Genomic DNA, 15,229 nt, shown 5'->3' with positions numbered 1-15,229 from the left:
TAGCTTCAGCCTCACTGCCAACATGCAAACTGATTTGAACAAACTGGTGACTGTGTTTCACGTAATCCATGTGAAGGGCATTTAAAGAGGCTCTTGTGTCTGGGGTCCTGTCAGACCACCTTCCCCTTTTTTCCTCTGTCATTGAAGCTTTTGAACCATATGGCTTTGGGGAAGCAAGTCTCTTCCATAGGTTTGGGGGAGGCCCATGGCCGTTTTTAGACTGGTACTGAGACCTGACAGGTCACCACCACTGGTGAGGGGAGGACTCTGTGGGAATCAGCAGGGCAGTCCCACATCCTAGAGCAGGGGTGTCAGACTCATTCTCACTGGGGGCCACATCAGCCTCGAGGTTGCCTTCAAGGGGCCGAATGTAATTTTAGGACTGTGTAAATGAAACTACTCTTTAACAGTTAAGTGAGAGCTCGGCGCTGCTGTGGGTAGAAACAAGGTGCTGGGCCAGATTCAGCCCAAGGGCCTTGTGTTTACCACCTGTGTCCTAGAGAGAGTTGAGCCCATAGTATCTGGAGAAGGGGTGTAGCTCCACAGTTGAGGGGACAGTCTCGAGCCAGGCTTCAGAGGCTCATATCCCAGCCCTGCCAGTTAGTGCCCCCTGTCTTTCTGAACCTCTACTTTTTAAATCTGTACTCTGGGGATAATAGCACCTACCTCATAGGGTAGTTGTAAAGATGAATAAATACTTGTAAAGTGCTAAGAGCAATGCTTGTCACGCAGTAAATGTCCAATAATTCTGATTGCTTACATTATTTGTAAGTATGATTACTTACACATTTAAAATGGAATTTAAGCACTTTCCTTGGATGGTCTTATTTCTCTTTTCTCTGAGAACATTTATTGGAATATTTGTTTTGTTGAATGTAAGTGAGAAACCATACCATGAACTGTTGTAGAGCCAGAATAGGAAAAAAAAAAGTATGGAACAGTTTTTCAGAGAAACATCAGAACACAGAAGTTAATAGAAGTTAAAATTTAAACTCATACAGTAAAATTATAATCAAAATAGTGCCTGACAGTTATGTTGTTGGGTAGGTGCAAGGTAGGCAAAGAATGATGAGATGCTTTAACATTTGTTGCAAGAACTACTTTGGTAGGATAACTGTACTATGCAATTAGAGAGGCTGAAAGAGAATAGAACAACAATAAAAACAAAATTATGAATCCTGAACAGTGATACTCACGTACATTATGCCAGTGTTGGCTGACCCCTTTTTGAGAGTGTCTGCAGGTTGTACTTGCAGGTATAGTAATTCTGATTGACTTTTTTCAGTCGGTGCAGTGGCCCTATAATAGCATTTCCTATGTGTGAGTTCCATTAACTTTTTGTACATTTAGGAGGGATGAGTTAGGGGGATTCCATAATCAAAGAAGTTTGGGAAACTATATGAGTTCAATGAAATTAAACAAGTTTCTTTGGAGATACTTTTTGGAGCCTTTATTATGCTAATGCGTGCTGTGACACTCCCAGAAACATGTGATATGCCGTATTTCTCTTACTTCTTGGACCAATATCTCGTCAGTCAACTTCCTGCAGGGCCCCAGTGCTCTGGAGCACATTGGGGAAATGTAACCTTAGCAGGATTGCTTCCCCGTCGCCCGCCACTTTGTGTCTCTGGTGAATCTTAACACAGTGAAGTTAAAACAACTGGGTGTAGATAAAGGTTGGAGGAAGGCCTCACAGGTGAGGCTGCGTCCTGAATGTATGATCACTGCATTGAAGTAACCGTTACTGATGCCTGTTAGAGTGCTTACTGTGTGCCAAGCACAGAGCACTCAGATGTATTCACTAATTTCATGCTTTTGGCCAGTCAGTGAGGTAGCCATGACCATTGTCCCTATTTGTAGATGAGGAGACTAATAACCAGAGGGCTTAAATAACTTGCCCAACTCAGTCAACCAGAACATGAACTTGGGTTTAGGAGCCTACTGTTCTTCCTCTCTCTGCTGCTCAGCCTTGGGGCTCGAGTGTGGCTTGTATGCTGTGGTGTGTGTGGGGGGGCGGGGTGGTGGGGTGGGCGGGGTGTTCCTGGATGAGTGGAGAGCATGACAGTGTGAAGTCATAGTTTTGTGTAGCTGAATATCTTGGTTGGAAAGGGTTTCATGAAAGTGCGCAGGTACAGATCCTGAGGCTTACCTGTCACACGAAGGACTTTGGGATTTCTGTAATGGCACCACCACCCACTCCTCCCGTCAGGTCACCTCAGCAACTTTAGTGAGCAGACTGCCTCTGTGTAAGCAGTGCAGACACTGAGGGAAGGCGAGGATGCACACACTTCTACATCTTGTAGGGGCCTTGCTATCACTGACTTTCTGCCATCCTAGCTGGCTGCGTTGTGGCACCTACACAGGGTGCCACGGGGCAGTAGACACAGGAGTCTAGCAGCTTACGCTTGAGTCGAACATAATCCAGGGGACAGTGTGGCACTCTCTCCCTCTCCCCACACTTCTGCAGTTTTTGAGGGCATATTTTGTGTGCCTTCTGGAAGGGGACTGAACGCTAATAGAATGTAAGTCAAGGAGATGGCTTTATGGATTCATAAATACTTAATGAGGTTTTAAGGTCTTTAAGGCTTGATTAAAGAGGTAAAAGTGGGGCTGCCCTCCCTGCCTTCTAATAAGACTTAACCTGTTAGTTGCTTTTTGATTAAATAGTATTAAAATATATAAGTATTTTCTATGATCCAAATATCTTTGGTTCCTGAGTTTGAACTTCGCAAGTAGTGAGGGTTTGGATAGTAAGACATTTATCTGACAATTTATCAGAATCTATTTGGTTGCTGGGTTTGGATTTAGATAGCAAGGAATATTTAGATTGGAAACCCAGTGAAGACCTTATACGTTCTCCTTTTTTTCCACCTCAGAGGAACTGAGAGTGCCTCTATGCTGGATAGAGTTCTCCTTGTTAAGAAAGGGCAAGGCTGTGACTTAATTAAGGTCATTGAGCAAGTCATTGTAAGAACAGGACTAGAAAAAAGGAAGTCATCCGAGCCCAGGAATCTTGCAACAAAGCTTCGTGTCCCCTGACCAGTTAGGGTCTGTCGTACAGTGTTCTGCAAAGTGAACAGGAGACCCAGGAGTCCGTAGTGACTAGGGGGACCATGACTAACTGCCTGCCTGGGTATCCAGGATTTGACATAGACAAGATTTGTAAGTAGAGCTGAGTATGTTTCTGATACCTTTGCCATGAAAAACCTCTACAGTAGGAAGATTTAAACTTAATTCTGGGCATGATTTTTAACTTAACATTCTATTTTGAAGAAATGTTGTCTGACCCTAGTTCACATTTTTTATATCCACATTTGCTTCTGCAAATAATTGTCTTGCTTGGTTACTTCCTCCTTACCTTAAATCCTCTTTACATTCCACAACAAGTACTCACGGGTGGGGGCGTGCGGAGCAGACGTTGCAGGACATGTGCAGGAGTGAGGAGGAGAAGAGTCATCTTGGATCGGCGCCCTCCAGGCCTGAGAGTCCCTGCTGTGGCCCCCCAAGCCAAGACTCGGCGCTGGGTCGGGTGTCAGATATGGCAGCGTTGATGGGATTTCATTTTTCTTTTTTCTTTTAAAATGTACTTGCTTATGAATTGCATTCATGTACTGCTGTAGTTACAAATTATGAAAATGATAAAATGTAAGATTTGAAATGGGAAAGGGTAGTATAAAAATAAGTATGGTTTATTTTCATTTATGGTTTATCAATAAACATGGTTTATTTTATTTTATTAAAGCCGATGTACAGCAGTATATCAGTTTCAGGTGTACACCCCAGTGAGTAGACATTAAGTGGCCACCCCCTTAAACCTCGCACCCATCCGACACTATACATAGTCACTAGAATGTTACTGACTATATTCCCTATGCTGTACTTCGCATCCCCACGGTGACTTTTCTTTTTAAACAGTGTTATTGGAGTAGTTCACAGAGGCTGATGTGTGCCTCTGTGCCTGGCCTCACTTTGCCCTGTCCGTCCGCAGGTGGGTTCGCCGAGTTCTCCCGTTGTTTCCCTGGCCTCTGTGAAGGAAAGTCCACCCTCGTTCCGACGTGCATTTCTCAGCCTTGCTTACCTGTTGCCAACGTTGGGCCAACTCGAATTCTTCCCAATCTTTATCTTGGCTGCCAGCGAGATGTCCTCAACAAGGTGGGTACTTTGAAAATGTCTTTCATTGCAGGGCTTATTGTTAGCAGCTGGAGAAATAGCAGTCGCCCATCCGCTGTCATCTCAAACACACCTGGCTCCCAGGAAGGATGTGCGCCATCCTCAGGGTGACTCCCCAGTGAGCACTCGCACTGTCTTGGGGACCGCTGTTTTGTTTGGTCCTCCTGATGGCTACAGGAAACCTAAACTGTCGTCATAGTTGCTTCCTCCTCATAGGTCCAAGAGACCTGGCATAGGATAGGATTTTTCAGAAGTTTGGCCTTACTTTCATAGTGTATTCATTGCTCTGTTTTAATAATTGGGCACACTCAGGGAGGCTCATACTTCCCAGCCTCACATTAATAAATGCATTTGTTTACAGCAGCACACTAGAAAGGGACTCGGGCTGGGCCTGGATTGAGGACGGACTTCGTGCTGATTGCTGGCTGGAGGGGAGGGGCGGCGGTAAAAAGACGGTGAGGACAGGGATGAGTGTGCACTGCAGGCCCCAGTGTCGGAGGCTCACTGGAGCGGTCTGGTTGAGAAAGAAGAGTGAACAGCATGGATCCCGGCTGGAAGGGACGTGGGCTGTGCTGAACAAGGTGTGCACAGCAGAGGAGCCCTGGTTGTCGAGGCTGCTGTTGTGTGCAGTGGTACCGGCAGGACAACAGTAGTAGAACTGGAATCTGCCTCCTCCCACAGCTCACATCCTCTTACCCAGTCTGCTAGAAAACAATGCTCTCAGTGCCCAGAAAGGTGGTTTTTCTTTAAAACCTCTAATTTATATCACCTTTAGTTGAAAAAGCAATCAAAGATATTAATTCAGCTGTTGGTGATTTACAGATGCTGCTTTCCTAGATGAAGGCAGCACCTTAACATTTTCTCCTTGAAGAACTGAAAGAATTGCGCTGGCTGTAAAAGAAGCTTCCCCACTGGCTTGTTCCCGCAAGGGGAAAGCCAGGCTTTTGGGGGGGTGTCGGGGGTGTGTGAAGAATACTCTATCACTGAGAAGCAGTGAGGCATTTGGTTATTTTTTCTTTTTTGTTCTCAAAATTCCTGCCTTGATGCTGTTGTTAATATATCAGCTCTTACCTTGAGAGCTGCTTGCTTGAAATGTGATAGCTTAAGCTTATACAGCGGAGCCTTTCTGGTGAGGTCACCTTTGAGCATGTGATGATTATTAGTTCTCTTTTAGAGATAAGCACACTATGTCACAGAAAGCAAAATTGATTTCTAAAAGTCACATGCCTCCCTCGGGCAAAGCTGGAGATACTTTATTTAATCCTCAGATTAGAAAATAAGCTAAAATTCCTAGCTAGGGATCCTGTGCACAGTTACCCCAGTAAAACTTAACCAGCCAGCTAGGATGCAAGTTCACAAATATTGTTACAGCTCATTTTGGTTACTTTTAACATTAAATTAAATGGCACATTGATTTTGCTGCATATCTTTTGCAAATGTGTCAGTTAACAACCTTATGAGTACCCTCAAGGTGAGAGTGGTTAAACCTGAACCTGGAGTTGAGGGAGACCATTTACCAAAGTGGGCACATACATAGATACATTGGGAAGAAGAGGTTGTAGGGGGAGTATGAGTTTGTGGAAGTTTGTGGGTGAAAAAGCTTGGGCAAAGAGTTAGTCTTTAAAAAAAAATAGCCCTGGTTGGTGTGGCTTAGTGCGGCTTAGTGCATCAAGTGCCAGCCTGTGAACTAGGACATTACCAGTTCGATTCCCAGTCAGGCCACATGCTTGGGTTGCGGGCCAGGTCCCCAGTTGGGGGCATTTGAAAGGCGACCACACATTGATGTTTCTCTCCCTCCCTTCCCTGCCTCTCTAAAAATAAATAATTAAATAAAATCTTAAAAAAAAAAGTGACACCAAAATATGTTAACAGAAATGTCCTTGGGAGGATCATAATATTTGCCATTTAAAATGCTAGGCTTTATATCAGTGCATTTAGCCCTCATAATAGCATTAGGAGATAGGTTGGCCCTGAGTTAAGTCACTTACCCAAGACTTTATGGCTAGGAAGTCATTGGCTTCAAAACTGGTCGGTGATAGAGATCAGACTCAAAACCAGGCTATTCTGGCTTTAAGTCCTATGCTTATATGAGACCAGAAGCACCCGTCTTCTGGAAAGAGGAGCTGTCTAGAATAAGCTGTTTGTGAAGGACTAACAAATTTTAACAGTCTGTTGAATCACAACTGAGATTTTCGTTCCCTGCTTTTTCCATATCATTTTTCTTTTAAGATTTTATTTATTTTCCAAGAGAGGGGAGGAGAAGGAGAAAGAGAGGGAGAGAAACATTGATCAGTTGCCTCTTGTGCGTCCCAACCAGGGACCTGGCCCACAGCCCAGGCATGTGCCCTGTTCGGGGATCGAACCTACCACCCTTCAATTGGCAGGCTAACGCTTAATCCACCAAGCCACACCAGCTAGGGCTCCATATCATACTTTATACCAGCACTGTCCGAGAGAAATATAATGCAAGCCACATGGATGACTTCAGATTTTCCAGGAGCCTTCTTTTTTTAATAATTTGTTTTAGTTGTTGTTCAAGTACAGTTTTCTGTCTTTTACTCCCATCCCAGCCCATCCCCCCAATGCTCCCCACCTCCCTCCCATTTTCACCCCCTTAGTTTTTGTCCATGTGTCCTTTATACTTGTTCCTCTAAATCTCTCCCCTTTTCCCCTGAAATTCCCTCCCCTCTCCCCTGTGGTCACTGTCAGCCTGTTCTCTATTTCAGTGTCTTTGGTTATATTTTGCTTGCTTGTTTAAGTAAAAGGAAACATGAAATTAATTTTAATAACATTTTATGCATCACAACATATTTATAATACTATTTTAACATGTAATCAACATAAGAATTATTGAATTATTTTACATTTTTTGTTCCACGTCTTTGAAACCTGGTGTATATTTGATAGTTACTACACATCTCAGTGTGGATGAGCCACATCTCAGGTGCTCAGCAGCCACGTGTGGCTTGTGGCTGTCACCCTGGACAGTGCAGGGCAGTACTCTCCATGTGTATTAGTTTTTAGTTTTGTTTCTGAGTCATAGCGGTGTGTAAAAGGCTGTGAGAAGTCACTGATAGCAAAAAGAATACTTTTGTTTTCTGTTTCTCTGACAACTGTGCATTTGTTTCTCAGTCCGCTCTTTGACCCTCTAGCCTCTGTACTCGAGGTGGAACAGGAGCAGCTTATTCCGCTGAAGGTGGTTTGCTGGTGCCCAGTTCACATCTGAACTGAGTGGGGTTTGAGCAAGGATCTCTAGTTACTATGTCAAAGACAAAAGTTCTCCATCGGTTTTCTCCCTTCTCACTTAACATTTCAAATGGGGACTTTTGTTTCAAGTGTGTGACGGAATTACCCATTTCGAGTGGTGACCGAGCCAGAACTGAGTCTGGTGAGCCACTGCAGCCTCCTTGCCAAGGGAGTTCTGCAGACCCCTGTCCCCTTTGTGAACAGCGTGCTGCCAGCACGCTGCGCGTAGCTCCCGCAGTCCTTGAGCGTGTAGAATTGGCATTGTGTGCTGCCTGACCGGTCTGCCTGCCACAGGGACCACTGCTTCTTTTTCTGTCGTTTTCTTGTAAGAGTTAGGTAGCGGCCTAGACACAGTATATGCTACTTTCAGGGTGTCCGTGTGGCGTAGGAAGTCAAAGGTCCTCAGAGTTATTGGTAAAAATACAGCATTTATTCAGTGTCTACTATGTGTAGAACACCACACCGTGTACAGGTTGATTAGACCAGACGTGCCCACTGACCAGCAGTTTACCAGATGGGGTGATTGGCGGTCTAACTCCTGACACTGAGGCAGCATGGCGTAGTGACCAGGGGCCTCAGTGGGCAGCGTTGCATCCCAGGGCTCCACCTTACCAGCCACATCACTTTAGCCAAGTTACCACATCTTGGTTTCTTCACCTGCAAACTGTAATGATGCCCGCCTCTCAGTGTCCATGTGAGGTTCAGAGGAAATGACATATGCCAAGCACCAAGCCCAGTGCCTGGTTTCTAGGGATACTCATTACTGGCGTCACAAGGTGGATTGTACCAGAATGTAGGGTAAGTGGTACGGGCATAACATTGAGTGTGGTTGGTTGTGGAAGGCCAGGTGGAGGAAGTAGGAGTTACTTTTGAAAGCAAAAGGAGTGGCAAATGCAAAATTATTGATTGAATTGACTTAAAAAAAATGACAATTCCATTATCTAGAGTTACAGTGCCTGTGGTAATTTTATAAGATCTCTCTTTCCAGCATAGCTGGACTTGGGAGGCTTGACCAAATACTGCAGTTTTATCAGGGCTGTATATTAATCTGTATTCTGTGTATTACTCCACAGTCTATATCAACAGGTCATAGACTCCATATTTAAAAATTAGTTCAACTACAGGGGAAAGTGTATTTTATGGTTTAGGAGAAACTTTTAATGGGAAAACAGTGCATGAAAATCATCATAATAAAATTAAGACTTATTTTTGATTCACAAATATTATTTTTAAAAGTTTTCTTAATTGTATATTGAAACCAGAGTCCATTTTTTAACAGAGTTAGGGGATAATCTCTTGTACCTTTTTACCACATGAAGCCTTTTTTATGTCCAGCTTTGCTACGTTCAGTGTCATTTCCCTGCTTAGGGCCAGTCAGGAGAAGGGACCGTTGGAATTAGTGAAAAATATACATTATAACAGCTGTGTTGAGTATAATTCATATACCATGTGATTTCTAAGCTTTCTTATTGAAATAGAACTGGCACATAACATTGTATATCACCTGTGTTACAGGTGAGGAGGCTAAACCTGAGGGAGGTTAGGTAATTTTCAGTTGTGTACGTTTTACACAATATAGTGAAACAAGTGAATGAATAACATGAATATCTTCATAATTTAGCAAGAAGTCATTGACACCCATCTATGAATAAAAACAAAACATAGGTAGACCCATTCTTCATAATTGTAGTGCCGATGCAGTTCCATGGTCAGAAACATCGACGGAGATGCACGCTCAGCCACTTATGTGCACGTGGGGATGATCAGATGAGTGAACAGTTATGTGAAACTTCAGCAGGAGCCATGGCTGACTTCAGAGCCGCTCGCCACCTCTGCCCTGACGCATCCTGGGCAGGCGAGCCCCCGTCTCAGGCTGCACTGGGCTCCTGGCCGCACTGGGCTCCTGGGCGCACTGGGCTCCTGGGCTCACTGGGCTCCTGGGCTGCACTGGGCTCCTGGCTGCACTGGGCTCCTGGGCTGCACTGGGCTCCTGGGCTGCACTGGGCTCCTGGCTGCACTGGGCTCCTGGGCTGCACTGGGCTCCTGGCTGCACTGGGCTCCTGGGCTGCACTGGGCTCCTGGCTGCACTGGGCTCCTGGGCTGCACTGGGCTCCTGGGCACACTGGGCTCCTGGGCTGCACTGGGCTCCTGGCTGCACTGGGCTCCTGGGCTCACTGGGCTCCTGGCTGCACTGGGCTCCTGGCTGCGGCACGTCTCCCGCCACCACTGCCAGAGGGAGTCGTGTGTGTTCAGCCTGTGTAGGCCAGTGTACTTGTTTTTACGGTCATGTACGTTAATGAAAATATTACCTACACCAGTGAAATATGAATGAGGGAAGAGAGTTGTTTTTCTGTGACCTAAGTGAAATGTTGTCAAAAGATTCAGGAAAGACACATTGCATTACATTTTTTTCTGTCTAACCGAGGTAGGAAGAAGGCAACTGTAAAATATTTAGGGGACAGCTATGATCCAGAAAGATTCTGTTCTGATATTATTTTACAAGTTCTTGACCAATAAAGAAATGGAAACGTAAGTGGTAGATGCATTTGGTTGTGATTTGCCTATGAACTCCAGTCAGCAAACCTGTGAAAACAAAAGCCAGGTTCCCTCCAGCATCAGAAGTTAGCAGATTAATGCACATGTTTTGTTTTGAGTTTAAATGTTTCAGGTACATATACGTCATTTTCTCCTTTAACTGACTTTTCCAGAGACATTGTAATTACAAATCCAGATGAGAGAGTACTTATTTATGGTATTTAATTCAGTAGCCAAATCATATTTAAATTTTATACGGTGACATTTTAGAATTTTTGTTTGCTTTCTTGTTTTTAAAATTGACTGTGTTTTATTAAGTCCCATTTTATTACAAAAAGAATTTTCAAGTACCACCTGGATACATTGATTTAATAAATAGATTTTTTTTAAAGTAAAATTTTTATAAATCAAGTAAAATTATTCCATTTCTTTCTCATTTTGTTTCAGTTATTTTATTATCACTCCATTTCAACACTTTAACATCTCTTTCCCTTCCCCCTTTGCCATTTACATAAAATAAAGCTACTATTTAAATGCATCTTTTGTAGTACCTTGCTTTACAAGTGAAGAATACTTTTGAGATACAAACAGTGTTACAAGCTTAGGTTGTTGATGTTTCCTAAATCAGGTCAGGCCTGCCCCTTTCCACGCTTTGCTGCCTGTGCAGTACCACAGTGCAGTGTGGCGGTGGCAGCAGTCAGTGTGAGGTCAGTGTGAGGCCGGGGCACGTGCGCTCGGTAACCTGTCCCCAGCCTGCCACAGCTGTTCTCCGTGTAAACGTGGCAGAAAGACCAGCTCTGTGGTGCCTGCTGCCTGCAGGGGAGGCGACAGTTGTGGGCGGGACTCAGATAAATCTCCTTAGATAGCCACCTGGTGTTGAGTCACTCCTGCCTGACCCTGTACTTACAGGGGAGATAGGGTAGGTAGCAGGTAATCTCAGCATTGAAAAGCAGACGTGACCTTTGCTGCAAGCACAGAGTTTAAAAGCTGTAGTAGTAAACACCATTAAGGTTTTCATTGCCTGATTATTTAGTCTCACAGAGACCTCCAAGGCCATCAGAGGTCTTGGGCACAGCTACGGGTCGGTCACTGTCAGAAGCTCCCCAAAGGCTATTATTTCTTGACATTGCTGTCTCACAGTGGAGATGGGGTTGCATCTTATATATAATAAAGGCTATTTATTGTGCCAAATGTGGTAAATGAAGGGATTAGAGAATTGGCAAATTTTAGGAGAGGGAAAAAGGAAGAAAATTACTGGCTTTCAAGTCTTTGGAAGAGATTTATAGAGGAGGTAGCATTACAAGAAAAGGAAGAAGTGACCAGAGTTGCTTTAAGAAAATTATTTCAGGCTTAGAACACTTCCTGAGAGGCAGCAGTGGATGACCAAATGCAGCGGGTCGTAGAGGCTTGCCTGGGAGATGGTAGACGGGCCACGTATTGCATGCAGCTATGTATCTGGTGCTGAAGGTAGAAAAACAAGCAAGAATCAGTCCAAGATCTCATACTTCACTGCTTAATAGTGCAGACAAGAATTATTTGCTAATTATAGTATGCTACATGCTTTGCTAATAGTGTGAACAGAGTGCTTTGGAGGGACAGAGAATGCGATGGTTAATTATGAGCAGCGGGGAAAGTTCACAGTGAGGTTAATTTAAACAGAGCAGGAAGAGCAGGAAGAGGAACCGGGCCTGCTAAGCACAGGGGCAGCGAGAGCAGCGGCTCAGAGGGCGGGTGTCCATGTGACACTGAGGGAGTCGGAGGTTGTGGACACGATGGAATCCAGAGTGTGCACAAAGCACTGAGCCCTGTTAATTAGCCCTGTTAACTGTGCTCATATGCTATTAGTCATTTCAATTACTCTTTCCCTCCACAGGAGCTGATGCAACAGAACGGGATCGGCTACGTGTTAAACGCCAGCAATACCTGCCCGAAGCCGGACTTCATCCCTGAGTCTCACTTCCTGCGAGTGCCTGTGAACGACAGCTTCTGTGAGAAAATCTTGCCGTGGCTGGACAGATCTGTTGATTTCATTGGTAAGCAGCTCACGTGATGATAGGAGTCCTCTGGTGTAGACGTGCCCTCTCCCTCCATCCCTCTCCTTTTCTTTGGAGAAGGAAGCCTCTTTCAGAGATACCAGAAGTCTGAGACAACACACGATGCTGCTCATCTCATCTAGTAGCCAGGGCGACATGTGTGCGCCACTCGTGGCCCAGGGCACTGGCCGTGTGACGTTCGAGCTGACTGAACACGGCCCAGGTTCAGCCTGACAGGATCTGTGGTCGGGTGTCTGCAAGTGTTCGAAAATCAGACTTTCAGGGTTGCATATCTCACCCACTTTTTCAAGTCCTGTAAAATACTTTGGAAGCTTGGGTGGCTTTCCTGAAACTGTTTTGCCTTGCTGCTGTGTTTTTCCCAGAGACATGTCAAATCCTGTTACATTCAGAGTCTTTGTGTCACAAAATTTCTAAGCCTTAGTCCATGTGCCAGTAATTTCAAGTAGTGGATCTAATAAAATTTTCTCTCTCTCTCTCTCTCTCTCACACACACACACACACACACACACACACACACACGGTTGCTCATTTCTTTGGCGTTAGTTGTGACACGATCTGACTGCTGCCGTGACCTCAGTCCTGGAGCCGCTCCCCCCGGTGGCCCGACTCCCAGCTTCAGGTGCTGTTGTGCCATGTCAGTGCCGCAGGGTCCGGTCCGCTGCAGTCAGGTGGGGATGTGCGTTTGCGGGGTGGTCTCAGCAGGAGTGGAGAACGGAGGAGAAACCGTGCTGGCTCTTGAGTGGCATAACAGGGTTGACTCTCGGTGTTCCACGGGAGGAGTTTTTGTGTCCCCCCCACAAGGCACATGAATTTGAGCACTATGTAATTAAATACTCTGAGTTGGTTAACTGTAATTTTTTAAAAAAGAACTTGATCCTTTTAAAAAGTAGAATTATGTAAATTAAGCCTCTCACTATATGTACTTTAATCTGCGAGGGAAATTTTTTAGTTTTTTAAAGATTTCATTTATTTATTTTTTAGAGAGGGAAAGGGAGGGAGAGAAACATCACTGTGTGGGTGCCTCTCACACACCCCCAATTGGGGGCCTGGCCCACTACCTGGGCATGTGCTCTGACCAGCGACCCTTTGGCGCTCAGTCAGCTGACCCACACCAGTCAGGGCTGGGAGGGAAATTATTTGAGATAATGTTTTTAGAACTTTAGGTATTTCTGAAATAGTTCTCTTTTTTTAAGGTTCCAGATTGCCAAGAGTTTTCATCTTTAAAAAAAAATTCTTTATTGATTTTAGAGAGAAAATCAATAGAAGAGAAGGGGGGGAGAAACATCAATTTGTTGTTCCACTTATTTATGATGCATTTATCGCTTGCTTTGTGCATGTGCCCTGACAGAGATCGAACCACAGCCTTGGAGTTCTGGGACAATGCTCTGACCCACAGAACTCTTTGGCCAGGGCCAAAGAGTTTTCATCTTTAATTAGGATGCACTTGTGAAACATCTTAAGATAAACAGCTTAGCTATTTCACATTTAAATAATCACAAACAAAACTCCTAAAATTAACCCCCCATTGTACTTCTAGGAAGTACTCAACATATCATTTAGTTTATGCCTCTTTAAAAGATAAGTTATGGTTAATGCGCTCATTGCCTATGGCATTGATCCAGAGACATTTGGTTCTGATCTCAGCTCAAAAGTGCAATTTCAGAATCTAGTTAAGAGAACCTGATTACATTCCTGACAATGTCTGAATTTATGGAGCATTAATTGAAGAGAGAGTGTGAATAACTTTGCCCTTATTTTCTTCTTTCATGGGAGATACTGGAGTCATCCTGCCACTTTTAATTCATCCAAAAGGAACTTCACTGTGTTCCAAGTTGGTTAAATACACACATACAAACATATAATGTAATTCATTTGTAGTATCTGAAAATATTTTCACTTGCTTGACACTGTGTACTAGGGCCACCATTCTCATCCCATCAAGTAATTCAAAGAGAATTCTCCAGCCCAATTTAGGAATCAGGCCATTGTTCACTGTGGCTGCTAGGTGGGGCGTTTTGAAGCCAGGGTCCGTCATGACAGAATATATAATTAGGAGACATACCTTTGTACCAGGAGTAATAACTTATAGACTCATAGGGTTTTCTTATTATTTAAGTTTCAGGGCTTCGTGGGAGGGCTCAGGTTTTTGTGGAGCTGGCCTTTATTTGTAGTTAATGGAGGCAACACTGCGTGTGGTCTGCCTGTCCATGCTGGGGGGCACTCGTGGGGCACCCCCAGGCCTGGCTGGCTGCTTATACTGCCTTTGGCTCCCTCCTCACTTGGTGCCGCCCCACCTCAGCCACACAAACTCATGACTTTGCACGGAGGTAAATAGCATGTACTTTGGAGCCAGACTATTTCAGTCCTGCCTTCAAGTGATTTTGGGTAAGTTACTTAAAACTTCTGTGTTCCTCAGTTTCCTGAGCTGGAAGCTGAAGATAATGTATCTACCTCATAGAGATATTGTGAGGATTAAAATAGATAGTGTATGTAAAATACCTTGCAAAGTGCCTGGCTAATAAGTAGTAGCTACTTTAAAAATTATTAGGAGCCCTTTTTCCTAGAGCTGTGCTCCGGGACCTCCACACTGCCACCTCCTTAGTAGCCTTTGAAACGTGGTGTCCTCCCTGGTTCTCCCTTACCCTTCATATCTGTCATTTTCTCAGCCTTTGTTAACCTCGATTTCACCCCTGAATTGCTGTGGTCGTCACCGGCTTTTCTAAGATTGCCGGTCTCCACCCTCAGTGCTTTCTGGTTCCTCGTTGAGGAAAGTGTGGAGGCTCCTGAACTGCCCGGGAGTCCTTAGCTGACAAACCCAGACCCTCCGGCACCTGCTGCCCTCCTGCAAAACCCCTCTCTGGTCACTTCCTGCGCAGCTTGTGAGCACCAGCCCCTGCAGACTGTTTCAGGGAAGTGTGTCCCCATGGGGCTTTCTTGCACACATTTCCCTCCTCCCCACCAGGTCTGTGTATATTACTTCCTATGCTTTAAGACTCAGTTTAGCACTCACTTCTGCCAAGAAATATGCTGTAATGAACCCCACTCTGGTATAATCACTTTTTTAAAAATATGTCATCAAAAGAGTTGTAATTGTAAAAACAGTGTGATGTGCAAAAATTTGTAAAACAAAAAAATGAAACCTTAACATCCTAACAAATCTGTTATTTTGATTTTTAATTTTTTTCCAACCTTTTTCAAATTTTTAAAAATAAAGACTGCTTTTT

General features: G+C 44.4%; 1 protein-coding gene across 6 annotated transcripts in view; it reads left to right on the top strand.

The window, feature by feature from the left end:
- The window catches only part of DUSP16 (dual specificity phosphatase 16), a 94,252-nt gene that overhangs the window by 71,426 nt on the left and 7,597 nt on the right, over positions 1–15,229 (top strand). For all 6 annotated transcript variants that reach the window (XM_053661642.1, XM_053661644.1, XM_037136584.2 and 3 more), the window contains 2 exons: positions 3,989–4,152; positions 11,825–11,984. In XM_053661642.1, coding sequence (XP_053517617.1) covers positions 3,989–4,152; positions 11,825–11,984 — 324 coding nt within the window. The remainder of the gene's footprint in view (positions 1–3,988; positions 4,153–11,824; positions 11,985–15,229) is intronic.

The sequence above is a fragment of the Artibeus jamaicensis genome, unplaced genomic scaffold, assembly GCF_021234435.1.
Source record: "Artibeus jamaicensis isolate MK-2021 breed Jamaican fruit bat unplaced genomic scaffold, CSHL_Jam_final contig_233, whole genome shotgun sequence".
NCBI classification, from domain to species: Eukaryota; Metazoa; Chordata; class Mammalia; order Chiroptera; family Phyllostomidae; genus Artibeus; species Artibeus jamaicensis.
The sequence above is the reverse complement of the archived record's forward strand: the minus strand, read 5'-3'. Positions and strand labels throughout refer to the sequence as shown.